This window comes from Rissa tridactyla, chromosome 13 (genome assembly GCF_028500815.1).
Source record: "Rissa tridactyla isolate bRisTri1 chromosome 13, bRisTri1.patW.cur.20221130, whole genome shotgun sequence".
NCBI classification, from domain to species: domain Eukaryota; kingdom Metazoa; phylum Chordata; class Aves; order Charadriiformes; family Laridae; genus Rissa; species Rissa tridactyla.
The window spans coordinates 1,039,684-1,055,256 of NC_071478.1; the positions used below are offsets into that span (position 1 = coordinate 1,039,684).

At 42.0% G+C, this 15,573-nt stretch overlaps 2 protein-coding genes across 3 annotated transcripts in view; both read left to right on the top strand.

Moving 5' to 3' along the window:
- Positions 1-15,573, top strand: part of LOC128916857 (septin-2) — a 38,383-nt gene that overhangs the window by 17,784 nt on the left and 5,026 nt on the right. For both annotated transcript variants that reach the window (XM_054218954.1, XM_054218955.1), the window contains exons 8-12: positions 1,871-1,972; positions 2,784-2,929; positions 3,942-4,025; positions 5,004-5,061; positions 12,095-12,188. In XM_054218954.1, the coding sequence (XP_054074929.1) occupies positions 1,871-1,972; positions 2,784-2,929; positions 3,942-4,025; positions 5,004-5,061; positions 12,095-12,163 (459 nt within the window). In that variant the 3' untranslated portion in view covers positions 12,164-12,188. The remainder of the gene's footprint in view (positions 1-1,870; positions 1,973-2,783; positions 2,930-3,941; positions 4,026-5,003; positions 5,062-12,094; positions 12,189-15,573) is intronic.
- SEPTIN5 (septin 5) overlaps positions 12,104-15,573 on the top strand; it is a 54,875-nt gene continuing 51,405 nt past the window's right edge. The window contains exon 1 of the mRNA XM_054218953.1: positions 12,104-12,188. Within this exon, the coding sequence (XP_054074928.1) occupies positions 12,156-12,188 (33 nt within the window). The 5' untranslated portion in view covers positions 12,104-12,155. The remainder of the gene's footprint in view (positions 12,189-15,573) is intronic.

A 15,573-nucleotide genomic window follows, 5' to 3' on the forward strand; every position in this document is an offset into this window, starting at 1 on the left:
TTGAGTTGTGTGCGCGTGTGTGAGCGCGGGGGATGTTTATATACCTGGCAGGAAAACATCGTCATGGGAATAGCTGTGCTTCAAACATGCTCGTTCCTCTTCTGATGGTGTGAGGGATTGTTTTATTTTAACCAGCTGTTTAATAACCCGGCTCTGGTTGGACAAGTTTCATTTATACTGTGGCTAAGGACTGCCGTCCCCACAGAGATGGCGGAACCCAGCAGCACCGTGGGAAGGGTCGCTACGAGCTCTCGTCCAGCTGCAGCCTGCTTGTGTCTGTGTTATCCAGCTCGTGTCCAGTTAAATAGGGAGTAATGGCAGCACAGGTCCTTACAGTGGCTTTTCCAAATGGTTTTATGATAACCTCAGCCCCCCACGATTTTGCGCCGGCTTTGTCTCCTGCGAGCTCAGTAGTGCAGGGGTGGGGCGGTGGGGTTGCAGCTCGCTAGGGAATACTCATCGAGGAAGCTGGCCCAGGTAACCTGCTCTGCTGAGACAGCCATGGTCGTTTTGAGGAGAGTTATTGGGGGATCTCGGCATTCTCTGTGCTCTTCTCTTACCACCACGCTTCCCTCAGTGAAAGAACATCTTGGCAGTGCCTTTGATGGGGTTTGTGGCTGAAGTATTTCTAATAGTATGGCAGCAGGGGCATCTCCTCGGTTCTGAGGAAAGAATGGACTCGTGCCACCTGTGGAGATGGCCAAAGGCCTGGTGGTACAGCATTATGAGAGCTGCTCACCCTGCACACCCTGCAGACGTTTCACTAGGGAAAAAATGTACATGGGAGTACAGAAAGTGTAATTCTTACGTTAATCTCAGACATGAGTGACAGTAAAGAAAACTGTTTATGGATGGTTTTTCTCTTGGTGGATTTAGAGTAACTTTCTCTGGTTTAAGTGGATAATAAGCTTTTGTCTTTTTCATTCCAGAGACAATAGGCACTGTCTCTTTAAATTTTTGTACATATCAAATACAGGAAAATATACTTTGACGTGAGCTGCATGGGTTTGATGCTGTAACTAATGAATGCTTCTACAATTTGTTGCTTCCCCCCCATATTAACTCCACTGGTTGTGCCTCCTTCTGTATTATGCTCCTTGTAAATCTCCTGGGTTTTTTTAAATTATTTACTTGCGATGTTTTCTAAGAGTGCATTTATCTTTTGTGCTTCTCTTTAAATCTTTAAGCTTGTGTTATTTGGCATGTTGGACATTGAGTCAAGTGCATATTTGTTAGTCTTCAAAAAGTGCTATGCCAGAGTGCATTGTAGTACAAATGTTGTATTAGTTTTGCTGCTAACATTCCTAGCCACTCATGTGCTAATTCTGATGTTTGTTCCCCAAGTGCAACTACAGATTGTTGTCTGATGCCTTGATTGCATCTTGATATGTTTATTTTAAACCTTTATTTCTGTATTGCTGCACAAAAGTATGCTAGTTACAGTCATGTGCAAAGAAACATCCATTAGGAGTGTCACAAAATGCATTGGTTGGGGAGTCTGTTTCTCTTGGGGTGGACAGACAGGGAGCTGCTCTGCGGGTTTAGCCACTTCTGATTTTGCAGATTGCTGACAGATTACAAACAGTTTCGTTTTTCGTTTAAAAACCAAACGTGGTTTTTAAAATGCCTGCTACATAAGCTCTTTAAAAGAGAACCTCTGTAGTTAGTAAATCTCAGCAATGTTTTTAAGATACATTTTTGCAATAGTAAAATAAAATCCTTAAAATCCAACCAGGGCCTAGTGGAGGCTTCCTTTCTTCATTTTCAGTTTTCTATGTGACAGATGGGTAAATCAGTTGTGTATATTTTTAACTTGATACCTCGTCAATGAAATAAGGATTTATTATTCTTCCTTTTTTATAAACTTCAGGTTCTGGATGAGATTTCTGAACATGGCATTAGGATCTATCAGCTCCCTGATGCAGATTCTGATGAAGACGAGGAATTTAAAGAACAAACCAGAGTTTTAAAGGCAAGTTTCACTCCTAATTTATTATTTTGCTGCAGTAGTTCTTCAAGCCTGTAGGCTTAAAAGTACTTTATTCCCTTATATCATTTTGAAAATTCAAGTTTGCTTTGGATGTTGACTGTGAATTATAATCCTTCTTACTCCAGTCTCTTCATCAGAGTTCCAAATGTAGGGTGTCGTGACTTTCTTTCCTTTTCTCTTTTGAATGCAAGCAGTGCTTCACCGAGAACTGTGATTTGCAGTCTGTTTTCTGACTCAAACCTTTAAATGCACAAGCAAAGAGAGAGCCTGTGCACGTTATGCTTACTCCACTAATTACCAACTTTCCTCTCGTTAGAGCAGATAATAAAGGTTTTACTGAAGTCATTTCCTCTTTGTGCTGTGATACTTGCAAAGGTGCTTGAAGAATGTATCTGAAGTTCTCTCCCCAGCTACTTCAATCTGTGTCTGAAGCGTGTTTCTGTTGGCCGTTTTCCATGTGTGATGTTATGTCGGATGACACGTTGTGCCCAAACTGTACTTCCAACAAGAGTCAAGTGTTCCTAAAGCAAAGCGTCATTTCCTTTTGTGCCTCGGTTAAGACAAACTGATCCAACAAACCCACAGGTGTCAATAACAAGAGGCTGCGTTGCCTAGAGTAGGATTTGTTGGTTTTCTGATGTGGAAGGATTTTAGTGGAGTGTATTTGTCAGTGTTTCTTTTACCCCTCTCTTGTCTGTTACTTAACAGTCTTCGTGCTTTCCTTAAAAGAAAAACAAAAAAAGGAACCAATCAAAAATCAAAACAGTAACTTGTTTTGCTCTGTCTCAACTAGGCTAGCATTCCCTTTGCTGTTATTGGATCCAATCAACTTATTGAGGTGAAAGGGAAAAAAATCAGAGGCCGTCTGTATCCCTGGGGAGTTGTCGAAGTTGAAAATCCAGAGCACAACGATTTCCTTAAGTTGCGCACAATGCTGGTGTGAGTAATGGTAAAATTATCCCATCTCCTGTGGTGATGTAACCGTTACAATGGCCAGAGAGGTACAAGAATGTGATCTCCTTAGCTCAAATCTAGCTCTGAAGCTGGTGGAGAGTGACTTTTAGCCCCCTGCAGCTTGTTTTGCAGCTGCAACCCTCTCATCTCTGACTTCAGAAAATTTTTTCTATATTTTACGTTGTCAGATCCGTGTGAGAGTTTTTATGCCTTACGTGAACTGGTTTGATGGCTTTACATACAAATTGACGTTTTCTTACAGTGCAGTGGGTGGAGCAGAGAGGCTTTTAAAAATATTACTCAAAGTGATGGATTAAACCACGAAGAGTATTCTAAAGGCAAAGCTGTTTTCTCGGCAGTGGATGAAATCCTATTTTGAATATGATAGCTTGCCCCTTGCCGATTTTTGTCTGATATGGCTGTTCTGCCTGCGTAGATGGTTTTAAGTGATTATTTTATTTTTTTTTTAAATGAAATCTCGGTATTGTTGGAAATGGAATTCTGCTGTGTATTTCTGGTTTCAGTCTCTGCTGGGCAGGGATTGCCCTCTGCTGGTCGTTAGTAGCAAGCGCTTTTTCCTCTTTTGACAGCTGGAAGTTGTTAGGCAATGTCAGCTGTAATGGGATCTGATGAGCTCCACCTAGTTCTCAGTTACAAATTATACTTAATAGCACTTAGAAGTCAAAAAATACTTTAGGAATTGAAGCATCTTTCTGAATAACAGCCTTCACAAGGTTCTTACACAGCAAAGACTGGTATATACAACTCCTATACAGTAATTACTAAACAAGCGGAATAGCATGCTTTGCGTCTTTGAAGAATATTGGTGGGAAGGCACTTAAGTACGAATTAAAGACCAATAAACATGAAAGCTGTGTTCTGGCTAGCTTTATGGCAGATTTGGTCTGTAAATAAAATAAAAATAGAAGATAAAAGGGTGTTTTTCTTTCCTTTGACAAGAAGGACAAAGTGTTCAGTAGCTCTTTGCTCGTTCCAGAACGCACATGCAGGACCTGCAGGAGGTGACCCAAGATTTGCACTATGAGAATTTCCGTTCGGAGCGGCTAAAACGAACTGGCAAGTGAGTATGTGTGTGTCTCTGTGTTCTGCTGCTTGTGAGTCTCTTCGTTTTCCACTGTGACCTTGGACTTGCTCTTCCTCCTAACTGATCCCTCCCGTAACTAATCATTTCTCATGACATTTCAACCTGTTGAGTTACTGAAATTTGTATGAAACGCTGTTCTTGAAGAGCAGTAGTATCTAGCAAAGCGCCATGCTCACAAGCAGCTGTTCTTGTTTTCATATCCCTTCCCTTTTCTCTGGGCTTCTAATTGTAACGTGCATGAAGAAGCAGCGGGCTGCAAGCAGGAGAGGTTTTTGTTTAATGATGTCTACTTGAAAAAAGTGAACTCTAGTGAGCACATTTAAATAGCCCCAGCCTATCGGATTAGATAGGATGTTGCTTCTCCAGCTGTTGCAAGGCTGCGTTGGTGGCTGTTCTCTTGCTCCTTCATGCTATTTCAAATAGAGCTAGAGAGAGAAGTTTAGGCCAAACAATCTTTTTTTGGCAATGTGTGGGGGTTTTCTGGATTTTATTTTTTTTTTTCTTGGTAAGGTTTCTGTCCTTGGCAGACTTAAAGCAAATGGTGTACATCTACTGGTGCTGCATCTATTTTGATAGCAACATTACTCTTGTTCCCTCTTTAGTTATTCTTCAAGTATTCAGCCAAACATTTTGATCTTAAGGAAGAAACGAAATAGCCTACACAGCTTTTTAATGGCTGATTTTGTTCCATGTATAGACAGTGGAGGGAATCTGAGTATACCCATAGCAGTGAAGAAATAGAAATTTAAGAATCAGAGGGTGAATAGTAAGAATCTGAGGTAAAGATGGCCTTTTGCAAAAGGGGAGCCTGGGTTTAAGAATGTCCTCAGTTCCCCCGTGAGGAAGCACACAGGCTTTTTGATGTTCTGTTATCTGAAATATGAACCTTGACTCTCTTCTTGGGGACTTCTGCTTCTGTATCTTATAGCATCAATGCGTTCTTTTGTTCAATAGGCCTGTTGAAGAGGAAGTGGTAGACAAGGATAGAATCCTCCAGCAGAAAGAGGCTGAGGTAAGAGGGAGCTTCTAAAACTGTTATTCTTTAATATAACATGCTGTGCTCCAGTTTCAGCATCCTACGTCAACTACTGCCTCTGGAGCGTAAGGTTGGAGTTGTGAAAAATAGCAGACCTAATGTGAATATCCAGGTTGCCCATACAAAGTGCTGTGTTTATAGTTGCTTGCATTCTGTGGATGGTAGGTAGCGTGCGGACGCTTGGTTGTAGGCAGGGTATTTATCATTTCCAGTCTGTATGCTAATTTTCCATAAGGATAATTGCTATTTTTAAAGTACTGAAATCAATTCATGTTTGTCAGCGATGTATGCTGCTTTAAGCATAGCATGTCAGGGTAGCCTGGGAGTCTAATGTCATGTCAGATGTGCACGGTGTACTACAAGCACGTTACTAGTACATTTCTTCTTACAGCTTGTGGTTATGGAGTAGAAAAAGGTTATTGAGTTTTAAAAGTCCCATGATATAATTACTGTGCATCTTTTTAATCTTAATTTTGACTTGTAGCAAAATTCGTAGTATTTCTCTTGTACCAGTCAATTTAAGAATTTGATGTTTTCAATCTCTGATTTCTTACTCTGTTTCAAGTTATTACTAGGCCTTTCAACTAAATGTTTTCATGCTAAAACTCTAAAGATTCAGGGTTTTTAGCCTAGTATTTAAATTGAAGTAGTACACTGCCAATGCCTATGACTGCTTGCATTGTGAAAACTTAAGACTTGCTGCCAACTGGAAGTGTTTTTTCTGTTTATCCTTCTTTTACCCAGTTCAGCTTCAATCCAAGTCATAAATGGAGGAAGGCGTGATTTAAGAGATCAATACGTATATGCAGTGATTTGGAGTAAGAAATAAAATAAAAAACTACAAGCAGTTCTGTGTGTTTCTGAGGTGAAAGATTCAGACTCCTGTACATGGAAATTTTTGAAATATAGTTATTTTAGTCTGTGCATTTTCTCTTTCCTGTGTAGCATCCATATTTAAAAATAGCTAACCCTGGCACGTTGACATAAATAGCAAAAAAAACTTTCCTAAAAGGAAATGCAGAAGCAGCTGATTATCACCATAACTAGTAGTTAATAATATGAATTACTGGAGATTAAATGAGCTGCATCTGTATACCTTCATTTCAGCAACATAAGCACACTAAAAGGCCGTGCACTTATGAGAGTGGAATTTCTGCAAGTATTCTGTACACAAATTAACTGCCTCCCATTTACTGACGTGTGTGGAAACAACCATAGACCATCAGCTGATAGCCAGGAGTACCAAATGCTTTGAAAATGTCAAGAGCATTGTTTAGAGATGTTTTGTGGGGTTTTCCTTTTTTTTTCTTAATGCTTCCAAGATTCAGGCAGTAGACTTATGGAGTTTGTCATAAGTGTTTCTCCTGTTATGTGAACTACATAAATTGTACATGCTTAGTAGTTAAGTAGAGACTTTGGTATCTTTTGTAAACTGTTTGTCTTAAGGCTTACACCTGAAAAAATTCTCCTGTAACTGTTCCTCCTGGAAACTGTTGATATGGCAGGCACACTATTGTATACCGGTCTATTCTGACCGCTCTGTGTGAATGTAGGTCTAGTGTTTATTATAGAATCACAGAATGGTCTGGGTTGGAAGGGACCTTAAAGACCATTTCGTTCCACCCCCTGCCCTGGGCAGGGACACCTCCCACCAGCCCAGGTTGCTCCCAGCCCCGTCCAACCTGGCCTTGAACCCCTCCAGGGATGGGGCAGCCACAGCTTCTCTGGGTAAATGTATATACGTATGTAATGTATGGTTTTATATACTATGACTAAAGGGATGAGGCCTGGAATTTCTTGGAGGACAATCTCTGAAAGGTTCTTCTGGGACTAATCATCTCTGAATAACTGCTGCTGAAGTTGCAGAGGATTAGGTTAGAACTTGGAAAAACAAATAGATTTTTAACTTCTGCGTTCTATTATCCCAAAGAGATCAAGAGGCTTTGCTGAATCTTCTGTAGATAAGCCGGTATGAAATCCCTTCATCTCCATATCATCCCTAAGGTTCAGACTGGGAAAAGTCTGGGGAGGGAAGAGGCACAGAGGAAATGGGCTTGCATTCCATGGCCTTCACAGAGAAAACAAATATCCATTTCCCCTCCTGTTTTGCATTCCCATCAGTAACGGTGCTTGAAGGGCTATTTACAGTTTGGTGAGGTTTATGTAACCTTGGAAGGAATGAATGAATGCTTGGGCTACTGCCAGGATCAGCTTTATCAAGGCATCACTTTTGCTAAATGATCTTTTATTATGCCAAAGGATGTGGTCCCCGCTTCAGCAATTTGGAATTGCTAATCTATCATTTTGGATTTATTGCTCAGCCCAGTTGTACTTTTTGCCATTTGCAAGTGCTGAGCTGTTGTGCTGAGCTGGGAAGTGAAAATAAGGGTAAAGGTGTCCGTGTTTCTTACAGTAAATGTGTTCAGAGTATTTCGATGTTGTAATGTAAATGGGCACAAACTTCAGAAAGTTTGTAGTGTTGTGCCATGTTCTTCCTACTTAAAAATATGTCATAATAAAAACCTTTCAAAGTTTTGAGAGGCAATACTTCCAGAAAAATGTTAAGGCCATGACTGTATGGAAACAGCAAGGAATAAGCTTCCTCGGATTTAACTGTTGAGCTGCCCCAAGGCGTTGGGCAAATCCTTCTGCTGCGCTGTCCTCAGTGGCGCTGGTCAGCAGCAGGCTGAACACCGCAGAATTAACGGCAATGTTGAAAGTACTTTCTCTCCGGGGTTCCACTTTCTGAATGTGTTTAACCCGTTGGCAGCTGCGATGAAGAACCTGCTTCAGTCAGTGGACAGCCTGCGGTGGCGGGGCCGGGCTTGGGTAACTGCCTGGCGCTGCAGGTATTGCCCGAAGTGTTGGCGGGAAGGTAAGGTGGAAAGGCAGCATGGCTGCTGAAGGCCTGCGGGCCCGGGGGAAATGCAAATGGCTCTAAGGTTTCATTTGTTCGTAGAACTTTACTGCCCGGTGCAGGGGGACAGAATGCTTCAGCCTTCCTCCCTACAGTGCGATAGTCCCAGTCCTGGGAGCACATCAAGGGAAGAAAACCCTTAGTAAGCAGTTAGCAATGGGAATCCTTTGGGGACTGGAATGAGGAACGGTTTTTTTTCTTTTTTTCTTTTTTTTTTGGGGGGGGGGGGAGTGGGTGGGATGTAATTGCTTTTGTTGTCCTTCTGAGTTGTTCTTTGAAGGAACAGTGCTTGCTGCCCGTGCAGTGTGATGGCTGTGGCCGTAGACGCTCCGCTATGTATAATGGCAGTGTGTCCTACGAAAGACGCCGGTCTCGGTGGCAGCCCCTTGAAATGTGGTAACTCTGTCAGGAGGATTTTTCTTGTCTTCAGTTGACAGGGTTAGTTATACTCCAGTATGGGAGTGTTTTTAACCAACAGCAACTATCTAGATTTACTAGAATCCACTGTCCACAGTTTTCCGTCTTGCCCTATTCTTGCAGCCTCTTCTCTAACGAACTTTCTTATGTAAAGGCATGGGCAGAAATAATCACACTTGGTGTCAGGAGGGGAAGCGTGTCAGTGGGGTAGATACTCTTTGTTTTTAACATTTCTTTTCCTGTGATATCTGTGGGGTCATCACTGAAAAGCTGCTCGCCTTGTTCAGACAGCAGTAGTACTTGTTGGGGTTCTGGGCAAAACATAGGACCGATGAACTCTTGCAGGTAAAGCCAAGCTGCGTATCTGGTTTCTGCTCGTGGCCTGGAAGCCATTAAGAAGCTGCGTGGTTCCCTTTTAACTCTAACCTTAACTCTCATTTTAAATGCTTGTTTCCTTTCTGTGTTGCTACAGTAGTTGTGTGTAGGCACTACCCAGTAGTTACATGAAAGTAATTTTGAAGTAAATTTTTGTCCTGACATAATAGGTAAACTATGTGGAGTTTATACCAAGGTTAAGTTTACTCTTTTGATTTTTGCTATCTGGGAATTCACAGGAATTTGTAAGTTTTAGCAGATTTCCAAACTTTGCTTCCTAGCTTCCTTTTCATGGTGTGCATTGGCACTACACGGTCACACTGTAGCATCCTTCTTCAGGGGCCCATGGCAAGTTCCCTGTGGAATACACGAATGCTGCTCTGACGAGGGAGAGGGTTTGCTGCTGAGCACCATCAGAGGCCTGGTGTGCCCTTGGTGCTCGCAGCGCCCAGCAGCAAAGGGAACATGGATGTTGGTACGGCATCGGCTTGGGTCTCTTGCGTCAGCTTGTGCTCTCACCTTTGTGCAGAGGAAAGGTGGCTGCTGTCTGTGCAGCCGGCCTGGTAAGGTGAAGACGCAAGAGCTGTTTTTAGCTTGTATTGTGACGTGCAGGAATAGTTCTTATGTCCTGTCGTCTACTTGGAGGGGAATTGTGGAAGAGTCAGTTGTTTGATTTTTCTTTTTTTCATTTTAATTTTACACTCGAGCTGACAAGATTCCTACTGTGCAAATTATGTTCTCTCCAGTCTGTCTGTGCACGTTCTTCCTGAGCTCGGTTGTTACCTCTGACTTCAGCCCTGTAGTTACGCAGCCAGGTTTTAGTGTGCGGTATCTGTCTTTACTCAGAGGTTGACTACTAAAAATACTCTTATGAAGCTGGTAGTTGTGAGTTTGCTTAGAGCTCTTGAGAAGCCACAGTTTCACAGCAGGAAGCAACTGTTCTGGATTGTTTGCATATCAAATGCTAACAAAAAATAAAACAAAATGCTTATGCAGCCCAGGACCCATTGAAAAAGATAGATGCGCTTGAACGCCTTTTTATTTTTGTTTTCTTTACTTTTTTTTTTTCTGGCCACCTTTCGTTATGAAAAGGCAACCTACGTACTAATGCCATAGGAGACAGCGACGTGCCTAGGCTTTTTAACGGGCTTGTGCCTGAAAGTTCTTCTACTGAATTATGTTAAAATGGCTTCAGAAGCTTGCTGTTCTTTAGCTAATGGATGAGATTAACACTTCACCTGTAGATCTCAAAACACCACGTGAAAATGGAAAAGGAAAGAACCTTCTGGAATCCTCATGTTGGAGCAGAGCAGGTCTCGTGCCTTTGGCCTGCCTTACGTTGGAGTCACAGGCTGCATCTGATTTCTGTCATGGTGTGGGCATATCTTTATCAGTTAAGGTTAAGAAAATGCAAGAGTCGATGCTGTATTTAAGTCTTAAAATACGCCGTTGTGTGTTAGCGGAGTGCTGCGTTTGAGCAGTCCCCACAATGCGTGCGCGGCAGTATCTTCCCCAGTGGCTGCTGAATGGTTTCTATTCTGGGAGCGTTCCATGGCTCGGCTTGGAGCGCTGTGGGGAGGGCTCGAGCCGATGAGCTTCCAGCAAGCTCCTTTGCTTCTGCTGGTAAATCTGCAGAGAGGCAGTTCAGGAGACCAGGTGTCTTATGTTTTTACAAGCTGATCTTTGAAGCTTTTCTTGGGCTATGGAATCAGCGCAGCTCTCCTTTCTAGCTGGGTATATAATACTCGTTACAGACTTAGCCGTGTCTCACTGTTCCTGTGCGACTCTCCTTTTGTCGGTGTATCTCCGCCGCAGTCACGGGGACCTGAACGAGCCGGTGCTGAGCCCTGTGCCGCTGCGGCGAGGAGCAGCCCCAGGACACGGGCGGTGGTGGGTCCTGGGCTGGCTCCAGTCTCTGCACCTCAGCTTCTCTCTCCCCTTTTCCCAAATCTGCATCTGAGGCCCAGGCAAGGAAAAGTGATACAGGCATCTACAACTAATTTTTCCCTGTTCTGTGACATTTCTTTCTGTTTTTCTGTTTGTGCATAGGTTTGGTTTTTTGTTTGTTTTAAAAAAAGAACGCTAACAGCTCAACACCATGTATGTGTAGTCAGGCATTTATCACAGGTTCTTTAGTGTTGAATCTGATGGAGTAACTAATGTCACAGTAGCTAATGTGGGTGAAAATGCAGTGTAATTGTTTAAATATAGCAGTACTTTTCAAAATAAAGAGTTTCTCCCCCCCCCCGAAAATAAAAGAAAACAATTCTTTAACTACTTTTTCCTAACGGAGAAAAAAGCTATGTATATTAAAAACTACACAATTATTCTTAGAAGAATGAAAACTTCCTATACAAGCCTCAGATCATTACGTTATCTCCAGTTTGAGATGGACACACATTTTACACAATGTGTGTGGAAATTGCAGCCTGTTTCTTTTCCAGTTTGTAAGACAGGACACTTGCAATTGTGTATGTGGAACCTTCCCCACCTGCATCTGGAAGGAAATACCTAGTCATTTGTAAACCAAATTAGAGGTATTTGCATATGCATTTTGACAATCCATATTAGTGTTTCTTATTTTTTTCTTAGGAACACTTATTAATATTAAATGTTATTTTGGGCAAAAAAATGCATTATATATAACTGGCCCTTTATGAGACGGAAATTAACTTATAAGTGTCCTAAGAAAATACTTTTAAGAAAACAGTTATTGCCAGGAAAAGTCATTGTTTAGATGTAAAACTATTGGTGCTTAATATGTTTAGTCTGTCTTTCCAAATTTTGTAAACATCTTTCTGGTTTGCTTTTGAAGTAGTTCTTAAATTCTGTCTGCACTCTCAGCTGTCACTGTTGCTGAGCACTGCCCAGTTCTGTGGGTAGCCAGCAGATGAGTGTCCACCCCTGGTACTGCGCTTTGAGCACTTGTATCGGAACTAGGCTGCGTTACCACACTCGAGCAGGGTGTCCGCACACGTAAAGGGGGTGTTTTCTTTACTGGAGGTTGAATGTTAATGACACAGGTCTGCAAACGTAGCTAGCTTCAAAGGATTTGGGTTTTATTGCTTAATTTTCATTGTAAGTAGTCTTACAAATGTTTTGTGAAAGTTAGACGTAATGCACTGAAGAACCTGAGATGGGGAAAAAAGTATTCAATCAGGTGAATTAATCGAACACTTCCATTTTGTAAGGAGACAAATTGGATCTGCATTTCACTATGGTTGAAAAAGATTTAAAGTTTCCTGGATTTTGGTTCCCCCATGAAATTGTTTTAAACGTGTGGGTGTTTCTCTCTTCCAGCTGCGCCGCATGCAGGAGATGATTGCACAGATGCAAGCCCAAATGAGGATGAAGCCTGGTGATGATTGAGATGCTTAACATCTGGATGCATCAGGTATTACTTTTCTGACTTGTTTATTCTCCTCTTAGATAAGAATTTTTACAATGATTCTTGTTAATTTTGCACTTTGGAGTAATTACAGAGAAAATGAGTGATGTTCTGGGTAGACTAGAAAGAAGGGCGTATGCAGGTGTTACCTTGCCAGCTGGTTTTAAGACCTGTAATTTCTTATCTTCAGTGCCTTATTTTTGGATCATCTGCCTTTGTTTCTGTTAGCAAAAGCTCCTCAGAAAATGAATTTGACTATACATAAACAAAAGTTATGGTGTTTCGGGGTGTGTAGTCTGCTGAATTTCTAGCAGTTTTTGCGAAGCACCAAAGGGAATTTGAGGCAAACTGGTTACGTGTAGCGAATACGGGCTCCCTCGCTGTCACGTGTGATGTGATGGCTGGGACCAGAGGGAGTCAAGAAAAATAATTCTTGTAGCAGATATTCATGCTTTCTTCAGAATGCAGCTCTTCTGGCATAATTTTTCTTTTAAATGCAAGAATAAAAAAGAGAAGGATATGAGGAGTCTTGTTGCTTAATACTTCAGTTTAATACTCCAGTTGTGATTGCTGGTCTTCTGGAATGTAAAGCTTGAATAAAATGGCTTATATTATCCCTTATGACCTTGTGGCAGCTGCCAACATTCCAAGCCTAAAATAAGGAGATTTTTTTGTTGCCTTTATTTGAACCTTCAGTCTTCCTGTTTATATTAAAAAAAAAAAAAAAAAAAAAAAAGAAAAAAAAAAAGAAGAAAAAGCTTCCTAAGGGATAAACTTATTCACTGGATTCCTATTTAAGCAGAAGTTGATGGTTTTACTGGTACGTGCACTGTGATCTTTGCGCAAAGTAGTTAAGGGGCAAAAGGTAATTCAAACTCAGGTTTCTTACTGTCACAATTCCAAGTCTTGCAGGTAGAGGAGTCTTTACATCGTGTCTTCCAACTTCCACGCTGAGCTATATTTTCCCAGAGCTGGAAATCTCAGCACTGAGGATGGTTCTGGGGCTGAGCACGCAGTGCGTGCAATAGTCTGACACGAAGCTCTCGCTTCCTCGGGCAGGAGCTGGTAATTATGCAGCCTGATAAATACATTCGTCTGAACTGAAGTCACAAGTTTTTGTGGTGACTTTGTTATTGTACGGCCAAACTCTGCCCACTTGTGAAAATGGCTGTTTGATGCAGGAAACCTTATGTAGTCTAAATTATCATTACTGGTTTTTGCAAAGGAGCTCAATTCTTTGTGTGACTTACAAATCACACTTAATCGCGCGGCATCCTTTAAACTTATACTCAGCAGGAAAAAACTCACCCTAAATCTGCTCGGCTGGTCCATAGTTGTTGCTGGCAGAGCACAGGATGGCAAATGATGCAAATATATTCTGAGCTCCTTCTTCAGCTCCTGGATACTGGCTTTGCTGTGAATCGCTGTCTGAGGGCTAACGGGATGCAGTATTCCTGCTAATCATTAGCCAGTTATGGCACCAGATTCCCTGTGTTTCACAGCTTCTGGTAATACTGGATATGGTATTTGTAGAAACAGATTGGAGCATGGTTTGTGCCAGGCTGAATTTGCAGCCATGGATACGTAAGTAAACAGAGTTTTGAGCAAGCTCATGTGCGTCCCGGTGAAATGTTGTTTTGTAGACACTTTACGCTGCTAATCTGGAGTACGTCTGGGACCACTCCATGTGTTAAGCAGGGCAGCTTTGCAGATTTAACTAAGCGTCCACATGATCTTCCTGTGATTTAGTTTGAACTAAATCTCAAGGAAGTTAGTTGATCTGAAATACTGAATGTGAACAAATTTGAGAAGGATTTGAATGAGATCGTTGTGTGTGGACGTCCTGCTGTTCCTTTGGCATCCCTGAAGCTGTGGTTCTGCAGCTGCTGTGGAAATCATATTTGACAGACTGCTTTCAGGAAAGAATTTTGAACTTCTTTTTTTGTTACCCTTGAGCTATTGATTGATAGACATTTAGTGTAATTTGCTGGCTCGTGCACAGGCAGATCTGCAGCTGCAGCCCTGCTGACCCAGAGTGCCGCTGTGTGAAGGTGTCAGTGTGGGGCAGGGGATCCTCACCTGGAACTTGGCCACAGGCAGGTTTCTCCTGTGCGTGTTAACTGCCTTCGCAGTTTAGGAGGAACGATGATTTCAGCCTCCAGCATTCCCATCAGATTTATTTGCTGTATTTTATTGAACTCACTATTTCCAGAGAAACCAGGAAACTTGTAATTAACACAGTAGTTAACAGATCCAAACTGCCAACAAATTTAAATATAATTGATATCAATCTTTTTGTTCTGTTACAGCTTATCTTGAGCATCTCTCAGGTTCTAGTTTTACAAGAACTTTAAAGGATCAGCTCTGCTACTGTCTCTCCTCTAATTGCTCTCTTGCACCCTTACTTCTCTTTATGCTGAGAAAAATGTGTAACTTTGTAGATAACTTATGTAAAAATCAACATTTTCCCTCTTTTTATTTTAGATAGATTCCTATTCCTACCTATTCATTTTCTTCAAAAGTGCCTTGAAAATATATTCCCCTTCATGAAGCAAAGATGTAAAGATATTTTTGGATATTTTGAGAAAAGAGCAGTATGGTCTAAATACCTTCATAGATAAGAGCTGGAGAGTAAACAGGAGGATAATGAAAAGTCGTAATGTCCAAATATGGGGAATACCCGCTTCTGGTTTCAGATGTATTTCAGGGTGGGGAGAAGATTGCTGAAGGCTTTGAGGTTTTCTGGAAAGAGTCTGGCATTGCATAGTGAGGAAGAAGTGCTGAACTCAACTCCTTGCCAAAAGGAGTGAAGAGTCTGTATGATCATGAAGTGCTACACAGATGGGATGACTGGAAGGTCTGGTTTGCCCGATCCCTTTTGAATAGGGGCGTCTTTCAAGGGTTTGTGGAAAGAGCAAAGGGAAAACTTACTTCAAGTGTTTTTCTTCTCTCTCAAGAGTGGAGTAAGAGAAGCGTAAGGGGAGTGACAGAGGCGGAGATGATACACGGGGAGTATGTCCAAAGTTTCCAAAGAGGATGGACAGATTTCTTGGTGTGGGGAAGTAGAAGCCTGAAGGGGGATGAAGCGCAGTGCTGGTGGAGGTGGGTTAGAAGCAGGAAAGGAAGATGGTTTGGGAGCAGTAGTGACCAGTGTGCCAACTGCAGTTTGTGACAAAAGCCCCCGAGTCCAGACTTGCTTGACAAGGTGGTGGTGATCAGAGCTTTGGAGAGCAGCCCTCCCACAGGTGTGCTGACCTGTGCTTTTCTGTTTCCTCTAAACATTCCCTAGCTTCTGCGCGCAGCCGGTGCCTGTGGAGGTGTGTGCAGCAGCGGTGAGAGCACGGCTGGATGCCACAATACTCTTGGAATAAGCAGCAACAATTTTTTAGAT